General features: G+C 36.4%; 1 protein-coding gene across 9 annotated transcripts; it reads left to right on the top strand.

Moving 5' to 3' along the window:
* Window positions 1–3,783: 3,783 nt before the first annotated feature.
* Window positions 3,784–11,533, top strand: LOC107766580 (uncharacterized). Of its 9 annotated transcripts, none has more exons than XM_075248899.1 (9): window positions 3,784–3,988; window positions 5,027–6,649; window positions 6,717–6,771; window positions 8,759–8,905; window positions 9,131–9,189; window positions 9,286–9,352; window positions 9,442–9,528; window positions 9,914–10,040; window positions 11,334–11,533. In XM_075248899.1, exons 1-2 carry the CDS (start codon window positions 3,920–3,922, stop codon window positions 6,545–6,547), a joined length of 1,590 nt encoding a protein of 529 aa, XP_075105000.1. In that variant the 5' UTR covers window positions 3,784–3,919; the 3' UTR covers window positions 6,548–6,649; window positions 6,717–6,771; window positions 8,759–8,905; window positions 9,131–9,189; window positions 9,286–9,352; window positions 9,442–9,528; window positions 9,914–10,040; window positions 11,334–11,533. The 9 variants fall into 9 exon arrangements, with proteins under 9 accessions (XP_075105000.1, XP_075104998.1, XP_075104999.1 ...); XM_075248897.1 differs by having other exon boundaries at window positions 7,795–8,905; XM_075248898.1 differs by having other exon boundaries at window positions 5,027–6,771.
* The last annotated feature ends 223 nt before the right edge of the window (window positions 11,534–11,756 follow it).

Genomic DNA, 11,756 nt, shown 5'->3' with positions numbered 1-11,756 from the left:
AGAATGATAGATGGATTTGACCTAGGGTGACATCGTACTTCTTGAAAAAGGCAATGATGATAGGGTCGAAGGGACTTATCGTGAAAGGGTAGGTATAGACGCTCAGATAACCCTCCACGTGAGTTGTGATGGATTCCTCGGGGCTAGGCACTACTGCATCATTGCCTACCCAATTGCACTCCTTTTTCACCTTCTCGAGGAGACCTTCTGTAATTGTACACATGTACCTCGACATTGGTTCACATCGACCCAATGTCGGGGTGCATTCTCCACCTTGAAATCAGCAGTGGTGGAACACTTCGTCGAAACGAAGTCCCCGAGGGGATGTTTCGCCGCGACTGCGATGCCGACAGACTTTGATGAAGAAGCGGTTCCCTTGTGTGGAACAGTTTTTGAAGTTTTAGCCATTCTTATATGTAGATAAAAATGAAACGGGGGAGGAGGAATAGTTAGTGTTTTGCAATGAAATGAGTAAAAAAATCCCAAGAATTAGAAATACAAAGATCTGAGAAAGGTGAAGAATTGAGAGAGTTAAAATGAGAAAGAGTTGAAGGTAAAGTTTGAAGGATGGAAAAAGATGCATTTATAGGTTGAAGAAGATGGTTCAGTTACAATGGTGGCCGACCATCGATTGACAAGCATTAAATGCCTAGAGAACTGAACCAACGGGACGTTTCGATCACCTCTACCGCTTACATCACGATGCTTACATCATGATAAACCGAGGGTAAATTTGAAGACTCAATTCGTTTCTTGTAATTGCACTCTAAGAAATAAGGGGACTATCTATATACGGTCAAAATCGGGCTTGCCTAATTTTGTACAACTAACCGAGATCGAGATGGAAAATCAAGGCCTGACCCCAGTTATATCAGAATCTGGTATGAAGATGGATTAGTAAGCTCGTGCATCAATGGTCGATCAAGATCGAGGCCAGCTGTGATCGAGACCGAAGCGAGAAAGAGCTCGAGCAAGATCGAAGGAGGCCTGCCACATCGAATAACAGAAAAGCGAGATATCCATGATCGGGCGAGGATCGTGGCAAAAACTCGGCACGTATCGAGTCAAGATCGGATGTTTAGCCTATCATGGGATCTACTTTTGTAATTCAAATTGTACCGTAAATAGAACTCCTCTACTATATAAAGAGGGTCTTAACTATTTTTGTAATCATCTGACATCCACGCATAACATAGGAATATATCAAATTTTCTCTTGCAAGCTCTGTTATTCCAGTTCATATTTTTCAATAGCATACTCATTTGGTTCGAGGGCATTCTAGCTCGAGGGCCATAGTTGTTCATTATATTGGTTTGCTTTATTTTATTGTTAATTCCTAGCATTAATTCTTATATTTATCAGTTTGTGCCAAGTGAAATCACATATCATTAAAACCACCTATAAGTTTAATTGTTATCCGAATTTAAGGGTAAACAATATGTTAGGAGTCTGTTAATCTTGTCAAATTTTACACTACTAAAAAATATAGAATACATTTAATGCTAGAGAAACAATTATTAATATTGTCGACATTTTTGATAATATTAAAACTAGACGAGCCTAAATAACATGATATTATTCTAGTAAAAATGACACCAGATAGCGATTCTAAAGGTCTGTTGTTTATGGATTAGCCCGTACGACCTATATTTTAGTTTTTGTGTTCAATTTTTCAAGACAAAAATGTCCTGAATTGTGCTAAGTTAAGATTTGTAGTTTAAAATTTCAAGACAAAATAAGTACTAGCTTATCTCTAAATAGTATCCTTGAGAATAACTTTATGTGCACTTGCCCCTATTATTTGTGATGATTCGTATATCTTACTGACTTGTTTGAGATTGAGATGTAGTTGTTGTAGATTATTAGTAGGGAAAAGGGTCAAAAATATCCATCTACTATGCAAAAAAGATCATTTATACCCTCCGTTATACTTTTGGTTCACCCTTACCCCTAACGTTACAAAAATGATGCAAAAATACCCCTCCTCTGTTAGTGCCCTCCACCATAGCCACCATCATCCCCGTGGAGTGATATTTAGCTGAAGTGGACACCACGAGGCATGCCATGTCATCATTCCAACTCTATTTTACCCTCCCTCCACATTGTCTTCTTCCACCACTATCTCCACCTTCACCCAACCATCACCCAAAAATAAATATTTAAATGAAAAAGAAAGATTTGTTGATTACTCCTCATTTGTGCTGATTCTTAGAGGCATTTGATTTTTCATGCCAACTTACACAAATTTGTGCCAGAAATTCTTTTTGTTTTTTTGTGGTGAATTTGACTTTCCATTCTGCCTGTGATTCATTGTTTTTCAGTATGCCGAAGCTGCGGGTACACTGGTTCTATGACTTTGCTTTTTATCCATGGTTTGGTTGTGACTATAGCCAGATATGAGAGGTTTTAGCTTTTTACTATTTAGGATTTGCATTCAGTTATTCTATGGTAGTATATGAAACTTTTTGTAATAGTCGGATCCAGTTCTAGTTTAATGGTTTTTAATGTGGCATTCCAATGGATAATTTGCTAATAGCTAATAGATTTGGCCTAATAGAGTAAGAGAATGGTGGCTGGCATTTTTTTTTTTGTTTTCCTTCAATATGATAGATGCCAAATGTTCAAAATTAATGTGAGATTCGGCAATTTAGAAAGGAGATGTGGCAGCAATAATGGAACTATGGAAATAAGGTAGAGTGGTCTTTGTGATTTCTCTTTGAATTCAAAAAGAGAAAAAGAAAAAGATGGTTGGGTGAGGGAGGAGATGGTGGTGGAAGAAGAAGAAACAGGGGAGATGGTAAAATGGGGTTGGGATGGTGACCTGACATGCCATATGGTATCCACCTCAGCGAAATATTAATTTGCGTGGGATGATTGTGGCCATGATGGAGGGCCTTAACGGAGGAAGGGTATTTTTACACTACTTTTATAACGTCGAAGGTAAGGATGGACCAAAAGTATAACGAAATGTACAAATAATTATTTTTTCGTAGTAAAATAATATTTTTGACCCTTAATCTTACTTTCTTATAAATATGTGAAAGTACGTGAAATGTATTCTTTGTCTGGTGTCCATGGATCTTGTATTTCTAAAATCAGGTAGGGAGAATCTAATGAAAAAACTCTTTTCTGTTTTGCAAAAACTTTTATGGAAACCCAATTAAATCTCAACGATACTGCTTAGTATAATTGGCAACTATTTTAAATAAGTTACTTTATTAGCGATTTATGTTTATTGATACTATCAGATCTCAGTTATGAAGTTCACTTTTTGCTCATTAGTAAGTTTATGAATTTCACACCTTTTAGATTGAGAAGTCAAATTGAGATTAGCTAAAAAAGGAATAAAAGTTATTAAACTTTTTAAAATGTTTGATTTGTCACATAATAGTACACTTCTTGATTACATTAGTAGTAACTATTTAAAACTCTACCTATTTATATCCTTGATAATTTTACTTTAATATTTAAAGTGAACCTAAATAAGAATATAAATTGCGCATGATTTTTATTATGAGAGAGAAAAAAAAGGAAATCGCTTGAATATATGTGGAAATAACTTAACACTTTGTTGAAGATCCCTTTTTAATTTTAATTTTAATTTTCCTTCTATTCCTAAGGCTTGTAATCAGATTCAGAAAAATCCCAAGTACATAAATCTGATTTGGCAACAAATACAAATTAAGTAAAAAATTTAAGTGGGCATAGTATGTGGCCCCTACTAAGAAAATCTCCAACTAGTATAAATACTCATTCTTGTTAAGGTTATTTTTATTCTTGAATATAATAATTCCCCTGTCTCACTCTCAAATGTTCTAAAAAAACAGAAAAAGAAAAGCAAAAAAAATAGTGCCATAAAAATAGCAAATTAGAAAGCGGCGCCACCTTTTGATTTTTGAGTTCTCAAATTCGCGCAACAATGGGAGCTCCTCCTCCTTTTTCTACTTGGATTCCTGAAGACGACCGTTTGCTTATTAACGCCGTTAAGGTACAACCAAAAAATACTTATTTTCCTTTTGATTTCGTTTTTCCTTTTTTTTTTTCCTCTACTTGTTTTATTGTTTACTTTTTCTGAATGTATACTTTTCTGTGTTGTTTCTTTAAACTGTGCACATTTTGTTTACATGAATTTGCTTTTTGCTTCATTCAAAATTTAATTTTTGTGATTTTAACTGCAACAAATGTTTTGCACTTCATTTTTTTTTCTTTCAATTATGTACTTTTTTGTGCTTTTCTTCTATGCTTTTTTGGATAAATGGAGAAGAAACTGGATTCATTAAGAAAGAGATAGCTTTGCATGGGCTTTTTCTTTATATAAGTTGGTTAAATGTATAATAGAAATACAGTTTGTGTTAACTTCTAGAATAATAAACGGTGTTGGTTGCTATTTACGAGTTCAATGTAAATTAAGAATACGCGTATTGCTACTAAATGTATAAGATTATTTAAATGAAATTCTTTTTATAACTATTATTTAATTGTATAGTCAATCATTTCTTACTTATCGTATGTCTTATTTGTTTCTAATAGTATTTGTTGTAAGTTATAAGAAAGTTTTTAAAATAAAAGTTTCAATATTAAATTTATTGTGGAATTTAGAACAGTGTTTTGACTGACCAGTTTATGGAGGAACTGAGGAATGAAGAAGGACATGTTAACTTGTAATTGCTTCTGAATTTTGTGTAAACTAAAACGTAGAATAGATCGTTATTGCTTCACCAAAATGAAGCCCATAGTAGAAGCATTTCCGAAGCTTTAAGGTTAAAACTTTAGTATGCTGATAACTTGCTCAAGTGGCATGTTAGAGATGCTTATACTTAAGTATCTGTCACAATTAATACTAGTGCTAGCCCGAACAAGATCATATTTTCTTACTTTTCATTGAAAGGTGCTGGGGTTTAATTTGATAGGCCTAGTAATCCTTTGTTGTGAAAAGCAAAGATGGAACAACTATATGATTTAGGTTCTGTTCTTATATTTACTTTTCCTTAATTGATAATAGAGTTTTCACATCCTTTTTTCCTAGGCTGGTGCTTCTTTTGAATCACTTGCCAAAGGTGCAGTTCAATTTTCCCGGAGATTTACTGTTCAAGAATTGCAAGATCGATGGCATGCTCTTCTATGTGATCCAGTTGTTTCTTCTGAAGCATTATCTCTCATGATGGAGTTTGAGCATTCTGCTTCGACAACAAAATCTGACTCTAATAGATTTGAGCAGGCAAAAGAAAGTAAAAAGTGTGTTCCTGAGAAGAGAAAAGCTGAGAGCATCAGCTCATGTTACTGCCCTATGCATAAGAGAATCGCTAACGACACATTTGACTCCGCGGATGCCGATTATCTTGGTGGAGCTGGAAATAATGACAATCCTCAGTCCATGGATTGCATGTTTGTAGATTCACTGATAGATAATTTCCGTAATCAACAGTCTAATTTTAATATCATACCTAATAACGTTCTGGAACATGGAGCTGGGCATTCCATTTATGCTAGTGACTATGTAACTGCTCCTTCAGCTTTACCCATTGGGAAAAATCATAATGGAGATGTTTCCCTTGGCAGCTTTAGCTTTCAGGATTTCCCCAATGGAATTGAAGGAACTCTTCCCCCTGCTGAGAATCGCGAGACAATCGCCGCTGTTGGGGGGTTGTCTCAACCAAATGAAGTGCCAGTTAGCGAATTACTTGAAGCAGAGGATTTAGAACCTATACTGCTAGATATGGCAGGTCAATTTGATGATGATGTGAGAAGTACTTCTTCTGGATATGACAGCCAGGTCTTCACTGCCGCATTTCCTGACAGTGCCTTGTCATGTCAACTGCCAGATTTTACAATTGCAGGCACTTCTGTCCCAACTCTGCCGGATTTTGAACATGCCGAGAAAGAACTGAGCATTGAAAATACAATAGTAGTTCCAGTTCACGGTGGGGCAAATAAAATGGACACATCAGGATATAGTATTGTGACTCTTGTCAACTCATCATCCAACTTGGAAGACCAAATCTCGTGTGATATCTTGAGAAATTCATCCCTTAGTACTGATGACTACTTAGTTGAGCTATCAAATTTTTTGTTCAACTCTAAAGATGATGAAGAGCCGCTTTTCGTGGGCCCTGATGGAAATGAGATGATTGATGAGTCTTATTTTGATGATTTCAACTCATTCTTGTTGGATACACCTGATGACACTGATAATGGCGTATCCGAAATTTCAAAAGCTCCAGATCAGCAGCTTCCCGCTCCTGACGGTGCTCGTCCCGGAGAGTTAAGTGACAAGCGTGTGAATCATTATGGTGATAAGCCTCTTGTTTGCAGTTCAGAGGTTCAAATGATATCTTCTGCATTGTCTGTCAACCCTGCTTTTCCTGAAATGCGTGATGGAGTTATCTGTTGCACGTTAAACACTGAGGTCCCAGAGATTCCTACCAATGATGATGTTTTTCTTCCTGTTAGAATGCCGTCAATATCTTCTCCATTGATGGCACATCATACATGTGTTAAGACTTATCGTCCAGTGTCCTCTGTCGATGGCTTCAAAATAATGGACTGATAGTTGATGAAAATGTCCTTAAGAAAGCAATTGCACCAGAATCAAGTGCAACCAGTATACCATCCAATTGCAAAGACTTTCCCATTGAGAGCGATTATTCTGGTATATGAATTGTATTTTCCCCACAGTTATTACTTGACCTTAACTAGTTCCTTTAATCACTGTCCAGATCGTCGATATGGATTTGAGCTCAAATGGCCAGTATCTGTGTTCTAGTAAGAGAGGTAGTCCAATGTTCAGTAGACTCATTAAACTACTTATTCTTTCTTCTGTGTCTTCTATGAAGTTGCATGCGTGTGTTTGATATGCCAAAAGTCATTTTTTAGGAAAATAATTTCCATAATAAGTGATTTTCTCGTGTTTGGTATGTCAGATGTTATTTTTCATGTAAAACATTTTCCATCAATTGGAGGAAATGATTTAGTTTACGTATGGGCACAAGTCATTTTCCTAACAACTCTCTTAACTTTTAACTTCATATTACTTGCTTCGACTAACACGCTATTAATCTCCAATACTCAGAAGTTTCATAAAAGCACTCTTTGACTTGCTAATATTAATATTAAATACTTTTTGCTGGAAAAATATTTGCCATTCACCAACCAAACACGAGAAAATACTTTTCCTTTTCAGGAAATTTTTTTCCATGGAAAACATTTCAAGAAAGACATTTTCCATGGAAAATGATTTCCATCATACCAACAGACCCTTAATGTTTAAGATTTTGTTTCCACTGCAGCATTTAATTTTATGCTTTTATGGTTACTTTCTGGGAATCTATGCAAACTTAGCAAAAGCTGGAAACAGTTGAAGAAAAAGATCTATATGGGCGATAGCATTAGATATTAGCTGAGATTATGTTTTAGACGTTAGCACTTTTACTGTAGGTCTTATGCTTTCTAGGAGTGATTTAAACTTTCAGAGATTTATACGTTTAGAAAATATACATAAATTCTAGTACTTTTTATTTATATTTGCATAATATTGGCATGAGATTATTTAAATGGAGTAACGTGGTCAGTAAAGTGTGAAGATTCATATAGTAGAACCCTACTTGTTTTGGACTGAGACATAGGAGTTGTTGTTTATGGCTACTTTTTCAACTTCTTCACATCATTTTCTGTCCCTTTTTAGCTCTTGTTAAGAGCTTCCTTTGGAGCTAGTTGCCTCCCTCTATTGGTGCATACCCTCTTACTGAGAATTTTTTTTTTCTTTCTTTGGCTGGTGTCATTCTTTTATGGGAAAAGGGCCAGATATACCCCTCTATTATTAAATAGTCCACATATGTCCTCTGTTATACAATAGGTCTAAATCTACCCCTCCTGTTAACAAAGTAATAAAAAATACCCTTATTTTTAACGATGCTCCATCGTGACAATCCAAATCCTACATGGTCTGACATTTGGGTGAGGTGGATACCACGTGTCATGCCACATCACCATCTTCTTCCCCTCCCATTTCTTCTTCAGCTCATACCTTAAAATGGAGGTTCCAAATTTTTTTCCTTTCAAATCTGGACAAAATTACTGTAAATCTCTGAATCTAACAAGAGTTGGCTTTGCAGAGATTTGGATATTGACAGGGAGCCTTGGATGAAGGAGGCCCAAGGATGTGAAAGAGCCGGTTCTCTTGGGACTTGCAAGGCTATAATAAATAACACTGTTGGGATTGCTGTTGAGGAAGAAGATAGGAAGAGGACCTGGCTTGCTGATATTGAGGAGTGCAAGAAAAGGGGTTCCAACATTTATGCACATGCTCTTACTGTATTTAGAACTAAGAAAAGCATCTGGCTTAAAGCAGCACAGCTCGAGAAAAGCCATGGCACAAGGGAATCACTTGATGCATTGCTTCGAAGACCAGTTACTTACAATTCTAAAAGCCAACTCTTGTTAAATCCGGAGATTAACAGTAATTTTATCCAGATTTGAAAGAAAAAAATTTGGAACCTCCATTTCAAGGTATGAGGGGAAGAAGAAATGGAAGGGGAAGAAAATGGTGAGGTGGCATGACACGTGGCATCCACCTCACCCAAATGCCAGACCAAGTAGGATTTGGATTGCCACGATGGAGCACCGTTAGAAATAAGGGTATTTATGATTACTTTGCTAACGGAAGGGGTAGATTTAAACCTATAGTATAACTGAGGATATATGTGGGCAATTTTTAATAGTAAAGGGGTATATCTGGCCCTTTTCCCTTCTTTTATTGCAGTCATGAATTAGCAGTTTGAAGAGTGTAAGAGGACAATTATCAGGATGAAGGAGGCAGCTATTGCTTGTACACAAATAGCTCTTGCTGCTCAAGGAGCATTACCTGTTATACATGACCGGTCACTCGAAGTATTTGTGAAAACCTGAAGTATGGAAAACTTATCTATTCTTACTAAATTATGGGATACTGTCATAAAATGCTTCACATATCTGGCTTTTGCAGTTTTGGAAGTAAATAACTTATCATAGTGGACTGAAATTTTTGACTGCATAAAGAACATTTTGTTTATCTGGACTAGAAATGCTACATTGTACAGGGTTGTGATTAATATTTCTAATTCCAGCAGTGTACGATTTGCAAATTATTAATTAGGTGTGCAGAGCTTTTGGGCGTAACTGGACAGCAACAAAACCGAAGAATGGGAGGGACTAGTGAGCATCATATTATTTTCTTTTGCAAGATGCACATGCAAAACAAGATTTCATACCAGTTTGACTGATGTAACACAAACATATTATGATGGCTAGGGAACGGAAGGGAAAGTCTAGATAACTGGATTACTGAAGATTACAAGTGTTGATTCCATCACTGACAGTACTAAATGAGTGGTTTCAATCAATTTTCCAAATAATGTTGCAATCTTTTCGTTCATAAGGATTCAAAAATCTCACTTATGGCTTCAGGTTTTACTGGGAAGAGCGACTGAAGATATTAAAGTTGACATTGACTTGGGCAGAGAGGGTCTTGATACTAAAATTTCGCAGCAGCAGGTAATATCGGCTTAGAAATTGACTGGAATTGGTCTATGTTCCCATTTAATTTCCATTTGATTCCATAATTTATCTCCAATCATCATAGAAAGGAAACATATATGATGGTACATCATAATTAATCCTTATTTTCCGTTATTTGTTTAGTATATTGAGTTACTTTAAGTTGCTCGTGCATTCTCATTCTTTCTGCTGCTTGCTTGTATTGTTGCTGCTTGAAAGTTTGAAGTTTATATTTATTAGTTGTGTATTTAGTTTGTTCAAATGAAATTTCAATCATATGTTCAACTTCTTAGAGATTGATTTACACGCCTAAATACTTACCAGTGCACTGCAAAGTTGTCCATAATACTCACACATTTATTTATTACTTTTCTTGATTTAGGCAACTATAAGATGGACGTATGTGGACTATTCTACTTGCAGAGCGTTGGTAAATATTCAATTCATGTGAGTGTCAAAGAAGTTCTTCCTAAACAGAGCTAAACCTCAACTCTAGCTCCTTAATTGCGGTATAGTTCTTATTCTGCACAAGTATTTAGTATCCTGACTGGAAAATTTTATTTGGTAATTCAATTATGCCGCCTTCCACAACACCAGCCCCCCCACCCAAAAAAAAATAATATAAAAAACCCAACCCAAACTCGTAACCTAAGATGTTGATGGCAGTTAAGTCAGTACTAAGTCGGCTAAAACCTTAGACCTTTTTGTTAAAAGAAAAGTCACCATTAACCTTAAGATGTTGATGGCAGTTAAGTCAGTACTAAGTCGGCTAAAACCTTAGACCTTTTTGTTAAAAGAAAAGTCACCATTAACCTTAGACCAGAGCTCTTGCCTTGTTTTACATTTATAGGAGCATATTCTATATTCTTCCCATTACTCAATGGGTAAAACAAAATTTTTAAATCATATAGCTGACCATACTAATTTGGAACTGAGGCGTATTTGATTGATACTTGTTCTTAACTTTAGTTTATCAACTGTAACATGTACTACTTAGGAATTATTTCCATTTGGGACTCTTAGGGTGGTGAGTTTATTGAGGAATATTTAAATCCAAGCCAAGGCGATTATCTGACACTTGTCGCCAAGGGACAGGAATAATAGTCGTAGACCCTTTCCTTGCCCATACTCATTTAATCCCACGAGAACTCATGGGTTAGCCAACACTAGTGCTTGCCTGTTCTACCCTTCCCATTGGAATAGTCGAGGTGCGAGTGAGGTGGCTGGACACCACCAGTCAGAAAAGGAAAAGTTCTCAGGGGATTTTGTATCCTGCTGCTTACATTGCAGAGCGGTTTCTCACTGATAGACCATACTTTTATAACTTCCTCCCTTTTCTCCAGAATCTGTGTTTTGGCAATCCATTCATGCAAGCTCGTTGAAGCAAGCTCTATGCAAGTTAAATTTAATTCCTGGGAATCTAATTTAGTCCGTTTTAGCTTGTCTAATGAGCTAGCTGGAATTGCCCCCAGGGCCTAGCTCAAGTGGCAAAGGGTGGTGGATTTGTGTCTTAGGTCACAGTTTCAAGCCCCCACACCATGCAAGGCAAAGCCTGGTATTTAAGTGGAGAAGGGTAGAGGGGCGGGCCCATTATCCACTGAGTTTCGAAGGCTGCGGTTGGTCCAAAGGATCGACTCCAGACGGATTTCTCGGTCATCAACTTAAAAAAAAAAAAAAGAGCTAGCTGGAACCACCACTTTACTTTAGATAAATTGCCACTATAGGTCCTAACATTTTGTTTTTATTACTGCTCAGTGGTATGTCTGATGTCCATCTTTCTACTCTGATTGAGGAAATTGCAGGTCGGAGAAATTGCATTAACGTTTGAGATGAATCAAAATCGAATACAACAGTATATAGACAACTTGATGAGAAGCCAAAGGAGAAATAACAAAGCTTTTTCGATGACTCAGAAGGTGCTAATTATTTTCTATTGCAATAGCTGGGGACTATAACGTATGCTATCCTGCTTGCTTTTCGCTTTTATTTGTTTATTTATTTATACCTTTCCCCACCACCATCCCGCAACTGCAAATTTTAATTAAAGAGATTTTACACAAATAGCCGACCATATTCATAACCTTTGCCGTTACTATGAAAAGATAGATAAAGTTATTTGCATGTATAGACTTTAGGCATTTTAATGGGTCGTATCCTAAGTATTTTCCAACTGCTTTTGGAACATCTTTAGGTGCATCTAGCTATACTGGAGCAGTAGAGCTAAG

The sequence above is a fragment of the Nicotiana tabacum genome, unplaced genomic scaffold (assembly GCF_000715075.1).
Source record: "Nicotiana tabacum cultivar K326 unplaced genomic scaffold, ASM71507v2 Un00311, whole genome shotgun sequence".
NCBI classification, from domain to species: domain Eukaryota; kingdom Viridiplantae; phylum Streptophyta; class Magnoliopsida; order Solanales; family Solanaceae; genus Nicotiana; species Nicotiana tabacum.
The sequence above is the reverse complement of the archived record's forward strand: the minus strand, read 5'-3'. Positions and strand labels throughout refer to the sequence as shown.

Coding starts and splice junctions, on each gene's coding strand:
- LOC107766580 (XM_075248899.1), top strand. CDS start 3,920: ATGGGAGCTCCTCCTCCTTTTTCTACTTGGATTCCTGAAGACGACCGT. Junction 3,989..5,026: donor TGCTTATTAACGCCGTTAAG/GTACAACCAAAA, acceptor CTTTTTTCCTAG/GCTGGTGCTTCTTTTGAATC.